Below are 20,259 nucleotides of genomic sequence, written 5' to 3' on the forward strand. Positions count from 1 at the left end.
AACAAGTTTTCCAAACAAAAAGTGGCACAAGTTGGGCCTATGACATTGAGGTTACACGTAGTAACATGGTCCATCCAAGCCGCAGCCCACAAGAAGCTATCATTGATCGTTTGATGGCGATTTGGACCATTACGAGAGTAAGAGGTGACCAGCAAAGGGGAAGGGGCGGCCTGTGTCATACAGTGGTAAAGGCTGCTGGAGCACCAGAGTTTTGGGGGCAGAGGTTGTGGCACCATCTGATACATGTATGGAAAGAATCATGGAACCCCAACAGAGAAATTGAAGCGCCAAGGGTATGTTCATCATATAGCATTAAACTCAAAGACCATATTGTACGATATGATCAACCTGCACCTTGTAGGTCTGGTGAAGGCTTTTCCCTCCAGCTGTCTACAGTACGACAGATACAGAAAAAAACACAATCAAAGACTATTGGAGTACTCCCTAAACCTCACAAAAAGTGAACACAGTAGTACTTCATAAACCACAGAATGAAATAGCCCATCACTTAACACAGCAGAACCCAAAAAGGGTGACAAGTGGCCGGTGCAGTGAAAGTGATTCATGCAGGGTTCTTCCTCGTCCTGAAATACAGTGGAGACTTCAGTATACAAATTGGAAATAAACACTTTTCAGGGATCACAAGTGTTGATGATTTCAATAATAGCAAAAATATATAGTATAAATTGAAACTTAGGTTTGCCATCATCTTAGTCCGTTGCTCATCTGCATATCTTGGTTTGCCCTCCTCTCCATCAGCATTTAATATTTGGGTTGCCAAATGAAGACAATGTTCTAAATTTCTTTGCGCTTTCCCACTTCATGTGCCTAGGGCACATCTCTTGTTTTTGTTTCCATTTCGATTGTTCGTGCTCGCATTGGTATTGAGGTCGGTTAGGAGATTTCAGTTCAGCATAATTCAGTTAATATCCAACTATTCCATTTTAGTGCTGTCTACGGACTAGTAAATGCCTAACGGAGGTTCAATGAATCGACGGCATTTGGAACTTCCGTTGGTGGTACATAGATCATGAATGTATACAATTTATGACTCATGCCATGACCCTCTGAGTAAAATATAAGTTTTATATGCATACAACTAGTACAAATTAAAGTGTCCCATGTTGTTGGTAATAACTGAACTAAATCATTCGATAATTGGACAGGCAGAATCAAAATAGTGAAGAAAATACAGTGCAGTGCTAGCAGTCAGAATTTTCTTATTCCTGGCTGTCCTGTTTGTCTGACTAAATGGATTTAAAAATTTCACTTCAAATTGAAAGGTCAAGTTCAGCCAGATTACTCCAAGGACACCAAGGTTGAATAATAAGATCGGCAAAAGCTAAGGCCAACAAAAAGGAAATAGACTGCATGTAATGGCAATTATTGTGTGCAAGTTACAGTGGAAGGCAATGTGGTAATTACCTTTGGAGATTCAGGAACTTGGGGAATTCTGCTGGAAGGAAGGGCATAAAGAAATTTGGTTTAGCCTTGACCAAATCAGCGTCGTCAGTAGAAAGATCTTCCTCATTGATGTATGGAACAACTGAGCCAACCACTCGCTTGGTGCTCAGGTCAATGGTAACTAGCGAGATCTTGAACTTGCCAGACAAGTCTGCCCAATCATACAATACAAAGTGCGCAACATTGATATCATCCATACTCAGCAACGGGAGCATCATAACCTCATGTGGGAGATCCTTCGTGGAGTGTGTAGCCCACAGGTCATCTGCTTTAACCACAAAACTATTGGCTGACTGCGTTTCCGTCAGTGCCATGGAGATGATGGTGAAACCAGCAGGCACCATTGGGCCTATATCAATGCCATCACGGCGGACAACATCAAGGAATGCCAACGTGCGACCACCTTCGGTGACGCACAAGCCGCGGTACAACTCGGGGCGGTACAACTCGGGGCGGACTGAAGGATGGTAGCTGGAGTAACCCGGAGGAAAACCGACGAAGACGGCCTTGGGGCTGTCTCCACAGACGTCCTCACAATACAATATGCCCATCCTATAGTCCACCCAGCAGAGGGAATTCTTGAAGGGAACCACTTCGCTTGTCGTAAAGTCGAGCAGATTGATGTGTTCAACATCCTGCCCCTGGAGCGGCAGATACTTGGCCTCCCACTTCTCACCACCATCAGTAGAATCATCTCTGACGGTCGAGCGGAGCACCCACAACTCCACCTCCAGCGCCTCGGCCTCCGGGTCACGCCTGCTTACGCTCATATACGCCACGGCAAACTCCTCACCACAGCACAACAGGCCAACACCCCAAGGCTCGAACGGGCGCGGGATCGGCCTCCCGAAATACGCGTTGTGCACGGTGCAACCTGGCAGCCGTCTGAGAGCAGGCGTGGATTGCGCCTGCGAGCGGGGGTCGGCGGCGACGTAGTAGATGAAGTAGTCGTGCGCCATCTCGCCGAACGGCGACGGGTAAGAGGGGTCGACGAAGGAGTCCAGCCTGAGGAGGACGAGGTTGCGGTGGGCCGCCGCGAGGTGGCACATCATCTCGTGCTTGGGGCCTCCAGGCCAGCTGAGGTAGAGGCGCGAGGGAGTGGGGGGCTCGGCGAGGATGAAGGAGATGCGGAAGTGAGCGCCGACGGAGGTCTCGCCGGTCGCGGAGGTCCTCTTGTCCTCACGGAAAGACTGGGGGTCGTCCCTACGGAAGATGAAGCGCTCCAGCATCACCCAGTTTGGGAGGGCGCCGGAGCCGGCGCTAGCGTCGGCGGCGGCCATGGATCTGACGGCGGCAGCGGCGGGCGAGGAAAGGGGATCGATCGGTCGATTTGCTAGGCTGGGCCTGTGTTTATTTGGTGGTCAATTTTCTTGGGCAGTTTGAATGGATCGATGACGATGACGGATCAAACTGAGAGGCATGCGTGATTGGTCAACAATTTAATTATGACCATAAGTAAAAATACAATTTTATTGGGAAAACTACTGGGCTCGTTTTAGGTGAACGGTGCAGCATGCCTTGCATATGTCATTTACCTGCTCTCAAGAAAAGCACAAACTTGAGCGCCTGCCTTAAATTCGAGCACGAGAAAGCATATCACTATTCACTAGTGTTGTAGTACAAATTTTCATGACTCCAAGGGGAAAAAATAAATCATGATTTTGTTTTCATTTTGCGTGTCCTCTTCAGTATGTACTAGGTTTTTGTGTTGCTTTGATTTTTGCCACGGATACACTCTATTCTTCATCTCGCGGATTCGGATGGACCGGTGGCAGCTCCCTCTCGCGGATTCGGATGCGAAGGGGCCGGATCCGGCGAGGATGTGCCGCCCTTGGTTGCTTGGAGGTGGTGCGAGGATGGGGCGGCGCGAGGAACTGGGGCGTGGGAAAATGGAGGTAAGCGTAGGTGGGGAGGAAAAACTAATACGGCCGAGTAGGGGCCTCCCTATACGCCCCGTAGGAGAAAGGATTTAAAGGGAAAAGGTAGGGTCCTTCCTAGAGTAGGGACCCTAGTAAGGACGTGTTGGATTTTTTTTGCCTCCAGTCCGTACCTTTTAAACTCTTAGGAACTTTGGTGGAGTTACTCTTGTATGCTGCGAGTTGATCAAATTGCTAGCCTGCATAGCTGGCTGCCATAATGTTATAATCTTAGCTGAGGGAGAGGCATGAGGAGGGAGAAGAGAAGCGTTGCTGCATTTGTGCATTGGGCTCGTGAAATATTATTAGGCTATCCCCGTGGCTACTCCTTTTTTCTCTTAGCGTTCAGTTTGGACTCCTCCAAACTTTTTATATGGCCATTTTGACACACAAAATTATTTGCCATTTGTTTTCTTATTTGCTTTGGTGAATTGATGATGGTGGACTGCAGGTTTGCGAAGATTCTAGCCTACTGACATGCATTAGCAAAAAATCCAAGTAGCAGAGCAAATGTTTGGGATGCTTTTGTCCTCCGCGAATGGTTTCGTAGTTGGAGCTTCTGTTTCAAATCATAGGTTAGTTTTCCTATAAGTTAAGTTGTATAATTTTGATCAATTTATAAAAAATATATTGACATATACAATTTCAAATTAAATAAATTGAATAAAAAAAGATAAAATGATTTACAAATTTAAAACAATTTGAAGTATGTTTTCAGTAGATTTGTTTAGAATATTCCCCAACCTGATCTTATACAACTTTTTTTTTGTTCTTGGCTAGGCCAAGAAATTTCCACGAACCAAGGATTTGTCTATTCAAAGGAAAAAAATGCAATATTGCGTTGTCACTCATTTTCTCTACAACAATTAGGGTTGAGCAAGCGTCAGTCCATTATTGTTCCATTCTTGTACAACTTAGTTAATTCGTTTTTCAGTTTTGTCTAGCTCAAACTGAACAGTTATTTAATCAAGTTAAATTAGAGTGGATCCACGAACCACTCCATGCCCATCCTTAACTATAATGACAGGGACAGGGAGATGGCTGCAGAGTATCTTTTGACGTAGCTGCATTTGTATCTGCGCTGTGCATTAGGGCAGTCCTAATGGGAGAAACCAACCTAGTTTCCATAGTCTAGGATATTGTATCAAGAAATCATCCTTCACAATGCAACTTTTTTATCTAGAGTCTAAACAAAAATCCAACCAATCATTCTCCCTTCTAGTACCAGATCCTCTGTGCATCATGTAAAGGAGCTCGAGTGATGGGTAGCAGTGGTGCAAGCGCAAAGGATCCGGCAATAAGTAAGAAGAAACTACTTGGGTCTTCCCAATGCAGATTCGCTGGTTTCTTGGCTCATTGGTGCGCGTGAGGACTCGGTTTCCTCTCTAAGAAATGATTTCTCTCTCCATAATAAATCTACTGCCACATCAGCAAATTGCTTAGTTGGCATGACAATTAAGAGGGATAGAAACTATCATCAATGTCCCATTTGGACTGCCCTTACTCATTAACTTTGTAACCACCCGTTATTTTTTGCGTGCGTTATGTAATTTGAAAATATTTTGTAAAATGGAGGAGTGAAGCTCTAGCATGCTCGGAGAAGAAGTTGCAAGTGTGGTCATTCCTTGCTTAACTTTTATTTGGCTCATGGACATGGACAAGTATTGTGCACACATGGTAAGCAACTGAGCATAAATAGGTGAAATCAAAACATGTATTCAACCATCCAACGCATTTGCAATCAAGTACTACTAATGATATTTATTAACGATCTGTCATGTTCGTATCACATGAATAGAAGGACAAAACAACCAAATCTAAAGTTAAGCTTTGAACGTAAGAGGGTGTTTGGATACGAGGTGCTAAACTTTAGTAGAGTCACATCGGATGTTCGAATGCTAATTGGAGGACTAAAAATGAGATAATTACAAAACTAATTGCACAAATGGAGCACCACATTGTCAAATCATGGACTAATTAGGCTTAATAGATTCATCTCGTGAATTAGACTCCATCTGTGCAATTAGTTTTATAATTAGACTATGTTTAATACTTCTAATTAGTATCAAACATCCGATATGACAGGTGCACCCTAGGACGAAGAGTCCTTGAGCCCAAGACAAAAAGCACAAGAGCTCGGCGCGCGAAATCCCCAGGCTGCCCCTGAGATTCCGCACCGAAACGGCAAAACCCCACCTGCTCGTCCGTCCCCCACTTCCCCTGTCTCGCTCACTTTCTCCTCCCCGGCGGAAAACTCCACCCACCGACCAGCGATGGCCGCGGCGAAACCCCACTTCTCGCCGCACGCCGCCTTCGCCGCCGCCGCCTCCTCCCCCGGCTCCTCCGCCGCCGATGCCGAGGCCGATCTCGTCGTCTTCCGCCTCCTCCTCCCGCCGTCCTTCTCCGACGCCGACACCATGCGCCTCTACGCCGCCGCCAACCCGCTGCCCCGCCGCCCCCGTCCGCGTCGCCGAGGCCTCCTCCTCGTCCGGGGAGCCCCTCGCGCTCTCGCCCGCGCAGGAGGCGCTCGTCGCCGTCGTCGACGCCGAGGGGGCGCTCTACCGCGCCGAGGAGCAGGGGCCCCGCGGTCGCGTCACGTGCCTGCTCCTCGTCGAGCCCGACCGGCTCGAGGCGGCCGCCGGGAGGGGCGTCCTGGGGAGGATCGCCCTGAATGCCGGCGCCCACGTGCGCGTCGTGCCGTTGGAGGAGGCGGCGCCGCCGCCGCAGGGGCAGCCGCCCGAGGAGGTAGTGGAGGTATACCAGCGATCTTTCTTCTACGATTTTAGCTAAGCTGGTAGTTGTACGTGCTACTCTTCATGCTTCCCTCAATCGCTATTGTGCTCTGTGCATTTGTGAATCCTCCTTTTTGGGGGGAAATGTGTGGTTGCATACTGGACGTGAGCTCACGCTTGCGACCCAGTGCAGTGTCATGGAAATTTAAAAATGTTTGAATGTCTTTGTTTACATGAAGGGAGAGGGCCAGGGGAATCATATATAACTTCAACATAGAAAATTGCAACTTGTTCTAAAGGTGCAGCTTGCTCTTTGCTTCCATATAAGTAGGGACTGTTGTTTGCTATGCAGCACGATTACCTTTGTGACATGATCTGCTTATAATTGTACAATGTGGAATCGTGGAATTGATTGTCGTGCAATGTGCACGCATGGTGTGCACAGATACTAGCAATGCTTATGAGCTTCTTTTGGATTTGACATGTTGTACATTTTTTTTTGCAGTGCGATATTATTTTCTTGACCTCGACACATTTTGTTCTCGTTGCGCTGTTTCTCGTATATATTATTTAGTTATGTATTCTTTCATAGGTGCATTCTTATCGCAGCACGAGTCCATTTCTGTACTGTTGCAAGAAAAAAAATGTGAATGAACTAGGAGGCTAGTATAGGTCTATAGGATCTAGGACAATGAATCACACAGACAACGAGCAGTCTGTTCTTGCCTCACTTAATAATGCTGTAGCAATGAGTAATCCATTTGGTTTCTGGTTCTTTTGCTGCAAAACAAACTAATGAGCAAATGTTTAGGTACATTGTCAGGGATTCGTGTAATGACCTTTTGGTTTTTGGAATGTCGGTTCTGTGCATTTATAATGAGATCATATGACTCATGACGCTTAATTACTGAGAAAGATTTACTGCTGTGATTTGCTACTCTACAGTTTTGGTTAGTGTCTTGTTTTGTTTATTTTTCAGATAACTGGAGATAGGACTGCTGTAAGGAAAGCTCTAGTTGCTTTGTCTAGCTGTCTTCAAGGTGATCAGCCAGTCGATGGCTCAACAACTTCTGTTAACAAAGAAGGTTCAATACTCCCATGGGCATCTTCAGAAGTGCCTGAGCCAAATGTCGGAATTTTGTGCTCAGAGGCATCCACAGAGTTTGCACAAGGCAGTGTCCCTAAGACTGGTTGTCCAGAAGGTAATACAGGAGATGTTCAAAGTAAAGGTCTTCAGCAAATTTCATTCAGACTTCTCTTGCCTACCTATCTTGCTGGAGGTTTGATTGGCAAGAAGGGCTTGATTATCAAAGGTATTGAAGAGGAAACTGGTGCTTGTATTGATGTGGGCGCTCCTGTTAGCGGTTGCAGGGAGCGTGTGATAACAATTTGTGCCCTAGAGGTTTGATTTTGAACACTAAAAGCTCCTTTTACCATTACTATTTTCTCATTTAGAACTCCTGCTTAACTGTTTGGTAGATAAGATAAAAATAACAGTTTTTGCAATGATGAAGTGGCTGTTCTACATCTCTCTATGTATCTAGAAACTTTGCTTATCTTATACTTCTCATGACATTTAGTAAAGTTCCTTCATTGTATATATTTGATTTCGGTTCCTTGCAGAAGCCAGACTCGGAATATCATATAGTGCAAAGCGCACTACTACTTATATTTGACAGAATTATGGAGGTGGAAAGCAACACACGCTCAACATTTGAGAAGACATCTCAATTCTCAGCCAGGGCCCTTGTGCTGAAAACTCAATTTGATTGTTTAGTTGGTTTAGGTGGGTCTATAATCAAGGAAATGGTGAATACAACAGGAGCAAGAATTCAGATATTGGATGATACAGATGTTCCAGAATGTGCATCAAGCTTTGAACTAGTTGTACAGGCAAGCTTTTTTTCCTTAAACAAAAGCATTACAAATATATGCAGTTTGGTAGTACTTGTTTCTTCTGTGCCATGTAATTCATTGAGTTATGAAAAAATAGCAGCTATTGTTAACGAACTCAACCTTCTGAAGTTATGATTCTGTGTTGTGATCATTTGGTATTTACGGCACAGTTTGCAAATGAAAAGCTGACATGTTTGAAATTTCATAAACATTTCTCATTTAAATGTTATTCTTTTTGTAGTGATTGCTCTGTGTCGCTTGAAAGTTTGCTTGTAAGATCCTTTATGTTTTATTTGCATTAGCTAACAAAATATTTGCACATGATTTGTTTCTAATATGATTTGTAAATAAAACTTCTTTTGGACAACTAGACTCCAAGAATGATATCAGTGCAGTAGTTCTTGACTGGTGTTGGTGTTTACGTTTGACATGTGGAAGGTCTAAGCTTTCCATGAATACTCGGTGCATCACTTTTCTATTTGTTTTTTCCCCCACTTTTTTGTTCTCTTAACTCATGATTTAGGCTGATTTGTGATTCTACTTTTGTCCTGCTATGTGTTGGACAGCTTTGTACTTATTGAGATTTATCTTTGCTCCCTACAGATCACTGGGGAGCTAATGAATGTCAGGGATGCTTTATGCCTTGTTTCCTGGAAACTGCGTAATAATGTTTTCTCCTCCGACGGAACAGACTACAACAATGGCCATATTCCCTCTTCTGATATTGCTGAATCAAATGCAACCAGCCAGGCAAATATCTATTCAACAAGCCAATATTCAATGGACAATGCCCATATGGTTGATCATGGACCCTCTCTCAGTTATGGAATGGATTCTGTGGAAAAGACTTTCAGTTCCTTAGAGCTCAGTCCTTCAGAAATTCAGGTTATGTTCAAATAAAACTTTATTATATGCTTATCCATATTTGACTATTGCACCATGTTGATTTTTTTCTTGTCTGGATTTTCCAAGGAAAGCCTTCTTTTGAGAATGTAAACATGAACGGAAGTATCGTAGGACAACCACACTTGAAGAAATGGATAGATAAGAACAAACCAATGTATAGAATATAGTATAGCTATGCAGCCTGGTTAGTTGGTTGGAAATATTTGAAATGAATGGGGATATAGGGGAGTCATTCCTGTGTTTCTTGTTTCATTCCTGAAGCTTGGGAGTTCTGGTGTGAAGGGGATTGGAAGTTAGAAGGTCCAACTCCAACCATTTTAAAACTCATCGGATGGCTACTGTTAGGGATTTGCTATTCAAATAAGGATGAATAAATCTCACCCCTTCATGGCAACTTATGCTCACCAATTAAACTACAAATCAGATTGCCTATAATTTTCCAAGTTTGAGATTAGAAATTAGTATTCCATGGTTAGTTCCACCATGACCTCCTGTTACCTGTACCAATTCTTTGACAACTATTGAAGATGGTATTTGGAGTTATGACAGGGAGTTTGAAGAGGTACTTAGCGTGGGAAATTGAATTTAGTCCCAAGTTCATATGTCATAAGTGTTAGATGTATATGTACTGGTGATTTACCTTTTGTATTAGGGGGTTTTCTGTATATTTTCCCCTTCTTGTACCTGTATATATATGGGCCTAGAGCCCCTGTTATGAATACAAGTGCTATTCCTAACATGGTATTAGAGCCGAACTAGGGTTAGATTTCTTCCCAATCTGCCTTAGGGTTCCTTTTTTTTCCCCGCACGTTGCACTTGCGTGCTCTTCTTCTTCGTCAGCTCCGGCCGCCGCCCGTCTGGCTCTCCACCCGCCGGACTCGTCCTCGTCCCGCGCTGCCCCGGCGGTCTCGCCGCCTGCCGCCCGCGCCGCCCCGGCGGTCTCGTCGCCCGCCGCCCGCGCCGCCCCGACGGTCTCGCCGCCCGCCGCCCGCGCCGCCCCGGCGGTCTCGCCGCCCGCCGCCTGCGCCGCCCCGACGGTCTCGCCGCCCGCCGCCCGCGCCGCCCCGGCGGTCTCGCCGCCCGCCGCCCGCGCCGCCCCGGCAGTCTCGCCGCCCGTGCCGCCCCGGTGCCCCGCCGGCCTCGCCGCCCGCCGCCCGTGCTGCCGCCGCGGATTCGCCGTTTCCGCCGCCCGCGCAGCCCCGGCGCCCCGCCGGCCTCGCCTTTCGCCGTCCGCGCCGCCCCACCGGCCTCGCCGCCCAGCGGATTTGACGCCCGCACTGTCCCGTTGCTTGCGTCGCCGCCTGTGCTGTGCGGTGTGGTGCGCGTGCCCGGATAAGGACTCCTGAAGGAGTTTGGTAAAAAAAAAAAAAAAAAGAGTAAAAAAAAAAAAAAAACTGTGCGCCGCTGCTTTGTACTGTGCACGTGCGTTTCAGAGAAAAAAAAAACAAAAAAAAAAAAGCTTGCGCCGCTTTTCTTCTGCGCTCTCGCCGTCGCCCACCGCTGTTTTACTTGCGCTCTCGCCGTCGCCATGGCTCCTTCGGCTCCTTCGTCTGGTGGTGTCCCAGTGTTACGTTGCCCGGTCCTATTCAATGGCAACAACTATCGCGATTGGGTTCCTCGTCTACGGATTCATATGCGTGGTCTTCGTCTTTGGGAGTTTCTTACTGGCGAGTTGCCTTGTCCACCTCGTCCTACTGCTCCTACATACCCGGTGCTTCCTGCGAAGCCAGTGATTCCAGAGAAGGCTACGGCTGACGAGATGGATCGGTTGCTTGCTACTCATGATACAGATGTGGCGAAGCTCCTTGCTGATTATGATGATGGCCTTGCATCCTATGAGTCTCAGTTTACTGCATACCGGACATGGGTTGATGAGGATGCTCGAGCTGCTTCTATTCTCGTTGCTAGCATTGACGACAGGGTTTCGGCTGATATTATTGAGCTTGATTTTGCACATCAGATGTGGGCTTTTCTTCGCACACGTTATGAGCCCACTGGTCAATCTACTTTTCTTGCAGCCATTCGTCAGGAGCAGCTCGTTCGACAGGGTGATGGTACCGTTGATGATTTCTATGGTCAGCTTTCTACTATTTGGCGCCAGCTCGACACTCTTAGTCCTCCGTTGTCTCCTAGCACCTGCCAGTCCTGCCTGGGTCAGCAGCAGGCTCTTGAGCTTCGTCGCACCTACGACTTCTTGACACGCCTTCGGGATGAGTTTGAGCCCCTTCGTGCACAACTGCTTGCTCGACATCCCTGTGTCTCCCTGATGGAGGCTCTTGCTGCTGTTCGTAATGAGGAGACTCGCCTTCTTACTGCTGGATTGATGCGATATTCTTCCGTTTTGGCTGTCAGCTCCTCTACTCGTCCTGCGGTGCCTTCTTCCGAGAGTCGAGGGGGTGGTCTTAAATGTGATTGGTGTGGCAAGGATAATCATGTGGAGGCCTTTTGTTACCGGAAGAAGAAGGCTCAGTCTCGTGAGGGTCAGTCTCGCCGCGGTGGACGTTCTTCACAGGGTCCTAGTGCTCCTGCTGGTTCTGCTCGTTCTTCGCTGGGTGCTAATGCTACTGGTGGTTCTGGTTCTGGCAGTCCTCAGAGGAGTTCTGCTGGTTCTGAGACACAGGAGATCATCAGGTTGCTCAGTCGCCTTGTTACCTCTACGTCACCAGGTGCTGCGGGTTCTGTGACTCAGCCCTCTGCACCTATAGGTTCTGCTGCTGCTTCGCAGTCTTCCGCTTTGGGATCACCTTCCACGTCTACTCCAGGTATTTGTCCATGGATTCTTGATTCTGGTGCTTCGTTTCATATGACTCCTGATTGCACCTGTCTTTCTTCCATACGGTCTCCACCTGGTTCTCCTACTGTTCATACAGCCGATGGTTCTTCTCTTCCTGTTGTCGGACATGGCACTCTTCTATCTGACTCCTTTCATGTCCCTAATGTTTCTTATGTTCCCGATCTGACCATGCAGCTCATGTCCGCTGGCCAGCTTACTGATCATAACTGTCGTGTCATTCTTGATCCTGATATTTGTTATGTTCAGGATCGTCGCACGGGTCAGCTGGTTGGTACTGGCCCTCGTCGTCGTGATTCTCAGCGTCTTTGGGAGCTTGACTGGCTTCGTCTTCCTTCCGCTGCGCCCGTCAGTCTAGTTGGCTCCGCTTTGGCTGCTTCGTCGACCGCATCTTTTGATCAGTGGCATCATCGCTTGGGTCATCTCTGTGGCTCCCGTCTATCTAGTTTGATTCGTCGTGGTCTTCTAGGTTCTGTTTCAGGTCATGAGTCCTTAGCTCAGTGTCAGGGTTGTCGGTTGGGCAAGCAAATTCAGCTTCCCTATCATTCTAGTGAGTCTGTGTCACAGCGTCCTTTTGATCTTGTTCATTCGGATGTCTGGGGTCCTGCTCCCTTTGTTTCTAAAGGGGGCCATCGATACTATATTATATTCATAGATGATTTTTCTCGTCATACATGGATTTATTTTATGAAACACCGTACCGAGGCCTTATCCATCTATAAGTCTTTTACTTCTATGATCCGCACTCATTTTGACACTTCTATCCGTGTCTTTCGTGCTGACTCTGCTGGCGAGTACCTTTCTGTAACTCTTCGTCAGGTTCTCTCTGAGCAGGGCACTCTTGCTCAGTTTTCTTGTCCTGGCGCCCATGCTCAGAATGGTGTGGCCGAACGCAAGCATCGTCATCTCCTTGAGACTGCTCGTGCTCTTCTGCTTGCTTCTTCTGTTCCGCCTCACTTTTGGGCTGAGGCTGTGTCTACAGCCACTTACTTGACTAACATTCAACCTTCTTCTGCGCTTCATGGTGAGATTCCTTTTGAGCGTCTTCTAAATAAGGTGCCTGACTACTCTAGTCTTCGTCTTTTTGGTTGTGTGTGCTATGTGCTTCTTGCACCTCGTGAGCGCACGAAGCTGACTGCTCAATCTGTCGAGTGTGTTTTTCTCGGCTATAGTTCTGAGCATAAGGGATATCGTTGTTGGGACCCAGTTGGGCGTAGGAAGCGGATTTCTCGGGATGTTATTTTTGATGAATCTCGTTCTTTCTATCCTCGTCCTTCTTCTGATGTTTCCCCGGCGTCTTTGGTCGATCCCCTTTCCTTCTTAATATTACCTGATACTTCTATTGCTATCACCCCTTTATCACGTCCTCCGGTGGTCCCCCCTGTAGTCTCCTCGCCTACTCATCGTGCTGATGTCCTTCCCCCGGAGTCTACTTCTCTGGAATGTCCTACTGATTTTTCTGTGAAGCCCCCGGTGACACATGTCTATACTCGTAGAGTTCGGCCTTCTGATGTGCCATCTTCTTCTGATGTGCCATCTTCTATTGTGCCCTCTTCGTCTGATATGCCTTCTTCTCCTACTGAGGCTTCTTTTTCAGAGGATTCATCTCCTGAGCCACTTCTGCGTCGTAGTCATCGTCTTCGTAGGCGTCCTGATTGTTATTCTCCCTCTGCTTATGCTGCCACTATTCTTTCGGAGCCGTCCTCTTATCGTGATGCTCTTCCTCATCCGGAATGGCAACACGCTATGGCTGAGGAGATTGCCGCTCTTGAGCGCACTCACACGTGGGACCTTGTTTCTCGTCCTGCCAATGTGCGCCCTATTACATGCAAGTGGGTGTATAAGGTCAAGACTCGCTCTGATGGCTCTCTTGAGCGCTATAAAGCTCGTCTTGTTGCTCGTGGTTTTCAGCAGGAGCATGGTCGTGACTATGATGAGACTTTTGCTCCTGTTGCTCACATGACCACAGTTCGCACCCTTCTTGCTGTGGCCTCTGTTCGTGGGTGGTCCGTCTCTCAGCTTGATGTCAAGAATGCCTTTCTTAATGGTGAGCTGCGTGAGGAGGTCTATATGCAGCCGCCGCCTGGGTATTCTGTTCCTGAGGGTATGGTTTGTCGTCTTCGTCGCTCACTTTATGGGCTAAAACAAGCTCCTCGTGCTTGGTTTCAGCGCTTTGCCTCTGTGGTCACTGCTGCTGGGTTTTCTGCCAGTGCGCATGATCCTGCCTTGTTTGTACATACCTCACCTCGAGGTCGGACTCTTCTCCTTCTTTATGTTGATGATATGATCATTACTGGAGATGATTCTCAGTATATTGCCTTTGTCAAGGCCCGTCTCAGTGAGACGTTTCTTATGTCTGATCTTGGTCCTCTTAGTTTCTTTCTTGGGATTGAGGTTTCTTCTATGCCCGAAGGCTTCTATCTGTCTCAAGAAAAGTATATTCAGGACCTTCTTGATCGGGCTTCTCTTACTGATCATCGGACTGTTGAGACTCCCATGGAACTTAATGTTCATCTTCGCGCCACTGATGGTGAGCCCCTTGAGGATCCCACTCGTTATCGTCATATTGTTGGGAGTCTCGTTTATCTTGGTGTTACTCGTCCTGATATCTCTCATGCTGTGCATATTCTGAGTCAGTTTGTTTCAGCTCCTTCTCATCTTCATTATAGCCATCTTCTTCGTGTCTTACGTTATCTTCGTGGGACCATTTCACGCCGTCTATTCTTTCCACGCTCTAGTTCCTTACATCTCACGGCTTATTGTGATGCTACATGGGCTAGTGATCCTTCTGATCGTCGGTCTCTTTCTGCATATTGTGTTTTTCTTGGTGGTTCCCTTATTGCTTGGAAGACTAAGAAACAGGTAGCAGTTTCTCGTTCGAGTGCTGAGGCTGAGTTGCGTGCTATGGCATTTGTGACGGCAGAGGTGACTTGGTTACAGTGGTTGCTTGAGGATTTTGGTGTTTCTGTTTCTGTGCCGACTCCTCTTTTGTCTGACAGTACCGGAGCTATCAGTATTGCTCGCGATCCAGTGAAGCATGAGCTTACTAAGCATATTGGTGTGGATGTTTCTTATACACGTTCACAGGTTCAGGATGGGGTTATTGCTCTTCAGTATGTGCCTTCCGAATTGCAGCTGGCTGATTTCTTTACCAAGGCCCAGACTCGTATTCAGCATAGATTTTTCCTCTCCAAACTCAGTGTTCTTGACCCACCATGAGTTTGAGGGGGGGTGTTAGATGTATATGTACTGGTGATTTACCTTTTGTATTAGGGGGTTTTCTGTATATTTTCCCCTTCTTGTACCTGTATATATATGGGCCTAGAGCCCCTGTTATGAATACAAGTGCTATTCCTAACAATAAGAGGTGGGAAATTTTGGGTAATTGATTTTAGATGGCAAGATAAGTTGAAATTAGTTATGATGGAGTATGAATGTCCAGGATCTACTTGTCTTCCATGGAAAAGCATTGCCCATGCTTAGTTAGCTTCTTGTGCATCCCCTCTTTGCACAATTTGGGCCTTTGAATGGGAATCTGAGCTGCATATTGACAGCATCATCATATACTTTTGATCATTACTGACAGAAAAATACATATTGGACACCATTACTTTTTCTCATATTTTAATCTTTCAATTGCATGATAAATCTCCATTTCTTTCATAATACGACTTCTCGTCATCCTTCTGGCAACCTGATTGTTTCACTAGTTTCTTCTGGAATCTATTAAATTGAAGCTAAGTCAGTGTGAATTCAGCCAATTTGTCACACAATAAGAAGTTAACCTAACTGACCTAGTCAAGACGAAGTCCGTGAATTGGTAGCTGTGTCGAATTGTGTTATGGCAAGTGGGCTGGCCGCAGGCCTAGGCCCACGAGTACTGTAGCTCGTGAACAGTACCACGAGGGGAATAAGATTGGTTTGTTAGCAGGTCATTAGAGATAAGGTTGTTAGAGAGATAAGGTTATTTAGATTAGATTGGGTTTATTAGGTAGCTGTGGCTATATAAGCACAGCCACACCATCCATTGTAATCAAGCAAGAAGAACCCTAAAAGTAGTCAGAGCCTTCAAGGGAGGGCGGCGAATAGGTTTTTTGTGCTATCCCTAGTTCTACCATATCATTTGGTATTCAGAGCCTTAGATCCTGCAACTCTGCCATCACCAAAAAAGAATTTTCCCCCTGCGCTAGATTAGATTGATCCCACAAATCCCCTAAAACCCACCCACAAATTGCATCTTCGCATCAACAACCAGCCATGGCAGATTTCACCACCTTGGTTGAGGGCATCAGCTGCGTGTCCGACGATGTCAATCATGTTTCGGAAAGGCTTGATCACTTTGCCCACATCATATGTGAGATATTCTGAGAGCTCCGTGAGGAGTTACTGCTCCTGAAGGACAAGATCGCAGCGCCGCCATCTTCACCGCCATTGAAGGCCCAACCTGCCGCAACCGCAACAGCCACAGTAACATCGTCCTCACCGGCCACGGCAACATCGTCCAATCTGCTGGCAGGGATTGTCTCCACTGCTGATTCGGCGGAAGATTCATACATCGTCGCTGCGCTTGCCTCACTGCCGGCTTCTACGGCTTCCTCACCGACGATTGTGGTAGCATCTTCTCGGGCAGCATCACTTATGCCGCTACCCACCACAGCACCATCAGCGGCAACACCTTCTCCTCCACGGGCGTCGTACCTGATTCCGGCCACCATAGCGAGTCCGCAGGCGGCATCTACACCAACAGCACTGCTGGCCTACAGCAACCACGCGCGCAGGGGCCATAGTCCTCGCCCGCTGAAGCTGTGACTCGCTATCTTGCCCGGCGTGCGGACCCATGTGTTCCCCTGCCGGCACCATCCCTGGCGCGCCCACGGGCGAGCCTGCCAGCGACGCCCCGGAGCCGGCAGCAGCACTGCACCTGTGGGTCGCAGCTTCGCTAGCCGCCTCAACGCCCGCAGCATCGGTCTTCTCCCCAGACGCTCCTCTCCAGCACTCTCGGACCTCCCAGCAGCTCAACGACTTTGCAGACCTCCTGACCTGGTGTAGTCTTCACACCGCCATCTACCTACAGCTCATCCAGGCCTTCAACTATGTCTGCTCAAGTGTGCTTCATCACCACCGGGTTCCAGCCCCGTATGGTCTGCAGCTTTGAGCATTGCCACAGCTCGAGGACGAGCTGTCTAGGGGTGGTGAAGTTTTATGGCAGTGGGCTGGCCGCAGGCCTAAGCCCACGAGTACTGTAGCTCGTGAACAGTACCACGAGGGGAATAAGATTGGTTTGTTAGCAGGTCATTAGAGATAAGGTTGTTAGAGAGATAAGGTTATTTAGATTAGATTGGGTTTGTTAGGTAGCTGGCTATATAAGCACAGCCACATCATCCATTGTAATCAAGCAAGAAGAACCCTAAAAGTAGTCAGAGTCTCCAAGGGAGAGCGACGAATAGGTTCTTTGTGCTATCCCTAATTCTACCATATCAAATTGATATGCTATTTCTAGCTTCAACTCCAATTCTGATTGATATACAGTTGATAGTTTCATTCCCTTGTCATCTCCTGAAATAGTGAAAAGGTACGGTTGGGTGGGTATTTTATGGTATATTCATTTACAGGGGCGATTATACATGGAAACAACATATGTGGAAAGTGACAACTGACAACATGTGTGAGCTGTCAGATTAAATGGACATTTAGGGTGTTCTCCCTGAAATTAATCATATTTGTTTCTGAAGAAGACATTTGAGTTATGCATGAAGCTAAAACTTTTTGTTTCTTCAATGCTAATAGTGCTCTCCTTTCACTTGGCATGTTTATACTCTACCGTATGAGTTATTTTTTATTTTTGTATCATTCTCCTATGTTCATATTCACTTTTGTGGCACTACTAAAGAAATTTTTTAATAGCAGAAACCTGATAACGAGAATGGTGTCATGATCGACTATTCAGATAATCGTATTCAGAAGCCTACTGAGCCGAATGGCATTGTAATCAACAACTTAATTCATGGAATTGTATTTCCAGAGGAAAACAATATTGTGAGGTTTGTTCTCTACTTACACAATAGTGTGCTATTACCTTTAGAGGTTAATTTTGCTTTCAGATCAAAATCAGTAGTGTATTCTAGTGCATCAATTGTATGTTGTGTTAGTTGTTACTTAGTATTGTCTGCATTATCTCCAGCGTATCAAAGCTTATATCTTTATCAATATGTGCTATTCTTGTTGGTGTTCTTGTAACCACAATGTATTTTTCCTTTCTAGATATTTGTTACCAAGAACAAAGTTGTATCACAGAAAACAAAAGAAGAATAATACTCCCTCCGTCCCAAATTATATGTCGTTTTGGCTTTTCTAGTTATTATGCATCTAGACATAGGGTATATCTAAGTGCATAACAAAGTCTATGAATCTAAAAAAGCCAAAACGACCTATATTTGGAATGGAGGGAGTAGCATCCAGCTTTTCCAGACTTGCCATTCTTGTTTGTGTTATTGTAGTCACAAAGTGGGGTTTCAACTTTAGCAATTAGCATTTGTGTGTAACATCTATCTTGTAAACAAGTATTCTTTTGTACTTTTACCAGTATGATGGATAATACTTTACATTTTTCCTGAAGTTCTGTTCTCAATGCACTGATAATTCTATAATCATCAAAAAGCTTTTCAACTCTAGCATGTACATTGGTCATTACAAATTTACAATCAAAAGTGATCAACAAACCACAGGTTGCTTCAACTTAAAGTTTCTTTATCCTTGGATTTTTTTATTGCGCCATTAACTATGCATCCACGCCCTTCCACTTCTTTGATGACTATTTTTTATGGCTAGTAAGTTTTAGTAACTTGTGATTCTGGTTGCAGGGAAGTTCAGCATGCTGCGATAACAAGAATCACATATGAGACTGCTGTTTCTGGGAGCATCCTAAATCTTGTCTGTGGAGAGAGTGGAAACAACCTGGCCCAGCTTACAGAGGTCTTACTGTGTGATTTTTTAACCTTATATGTTTGTTACATTGCATTGGATTCGACTCCAAAATTTACGTTAAATCTTCATTCACACTTTTGAACTTTGTATGTTGAGTTAATAATAAATCAAATGCTTTCAAGGATGAAAGACAATACAAAATTAAGAGATTTATAGTTGACCCTCTTGATCCTTTTTTTAAAGAACCCACTTCCCTGCTTTGCATTAATAGTTAATTAGTACACGTTTTTTTCATTTCAATTTTTTGAACCATGAGATGTATTGGGCTCTCCTTGAGTTACAAAATTTGACCCATGAGTAGAAAACTACTCCCTCCGTTTTAAATTGTAAGGTGTTTTGGTTTTTCTAGATATATAGCTTTTGCTATGCATCTAAATATACGTTGTGTCTAGATAGATTGATACATAGTTAAGCCAAAACCCGTTACAATTTGGAACGGAAGGAGTACTTACATAACTGTTACTAGCAGCTTATATCTGCTTGCTTCAAAATTTGGTTGGTACTAATCTGATCTATTATTTTCGTATACCTATTTCCTTCCTGCATCTCTGTGCCACCTGTTCCATTATCTAATTATGGTTTCTTTTTGTTGTCTCGGAAGTTATAACACCGCTGACTTCTCTACTCTCTGAAACCCACATATAGTTTACCATCCTAAACCATTATTTTTGTGATTTCGTGACATTTTTACTGTCCATGTGAATTCAGATCTCCGGTGCAGACATTGCCGTCTACGACCCACCTTCTGAGGGGAATGAAGCTATGATCGTGGTATCTGGACCGCCGGATCAGGCACAATCTGCGCAGCGCCTGCTCGTTGAGTTGATCCTACAGGGACAATGATGAGCGACTGTAGCGACTGCCAACAGACCTTCATGACGTCTCTTGGGTGCGCTAGCTAACGTTGACGTGAAATAGTAGTTCCTGACGTACACATTGATGTTTTCCGATGTATGGTGAGTCGGGTATACAATGATGGTGGAGATGCAGACTGTTTTTTTGTTGGGCAACTGAATGTTATGATTGTAAAGCATATTTAAAGACTTGTCACTGCATCTGCATGGAGAGTTTAGAGCATTGGGATCCGTTATGGACCCTTTATATGTAGCATCAGTGTGCCAACTGATATATTCTGTTCGTGCGTTACATGTCCATTGCGTTCTGACTAGTTTTAGCTCTTGCCACAGTTGATCCAAATGCATGCCCAATCCGCCGGATGTAGAGACAGATCAAAATGGCGAGGAAGTGATAAGATGGTGATTAGCAACCATTATCGCTCAGATTTAGCAGGTCTAGTGTTGGGATACGAGGTAGGCTACACTAGCGCAATTCAAAATTCTACCGCGTATAATCAGGAAGAACTGCCGTATAAGGATCACGGGATTACCACTCGACGCAGTACTGGTACGGAAGATGTAGATATGCGGATGCAGTGAAGACGATCACGTAGTCGTACGTAGTCGATCACGTCCAGCAGCTCCTCAGCAGCTCGTCCACGTGCAGCAAGATCGCCTCCGGTACCGTGGCTCGTCGTTGGCTCGTCGTGGCTCGTTGGCGGCTCGTCGGCGGC

The 20,259-nt window shown here is 46.0% G+C and overlaps 1 protein-coding gene and 1 pseudogene across 1 annotated transcript; one reads left to right on the top strand and one right to left on the bottom strand.

Moving 5' to 3' along the window:
- Window positions 1–279: 279 nt before the first annotated feature.
- LOC105913869 lies at window positions 280–2,958 on the bottom strand. The gene is made up of 2 exons (XM_012843943.3): window positions 1,426–2,958; window positions 280–584 (listed from the first exon to the last, which is right to left on the bottom strand). Exons 1-2 carry the CDS (start codon window positions 2,742–2,744, stop codon window positions 563–565), a joined length of 1,341 nt encoding a protein of 446 aa, XP_012699397.2. The 5' UTR covers window positions 2,745–2,958; the 3' UTR covers window positions 280–562.
- Window positions 2,959–5,585: 2,627 nt separating this feature from the next.
- On the top strand, window positions 5,586–19,837 carry LOC101758176 (annotated as a pseudogene).
- Window positions 19,838–20,259: the final 422 nt, after the last annotated feature.

Source organism: Setaria italica, chromosome II (assembly GCF_000263155.2).
Source record: "Setaria italica strain Yugu1 chromosome II, Setaria_italica_v2.0, whole genome shotgun sequence".
Classification (NCBI taxonomy): Eukaryota; Viridiplantae; Streptophyta; class Magnoliopsida; order Poales; family Poaceae; genus Setaria; species Setaria italica.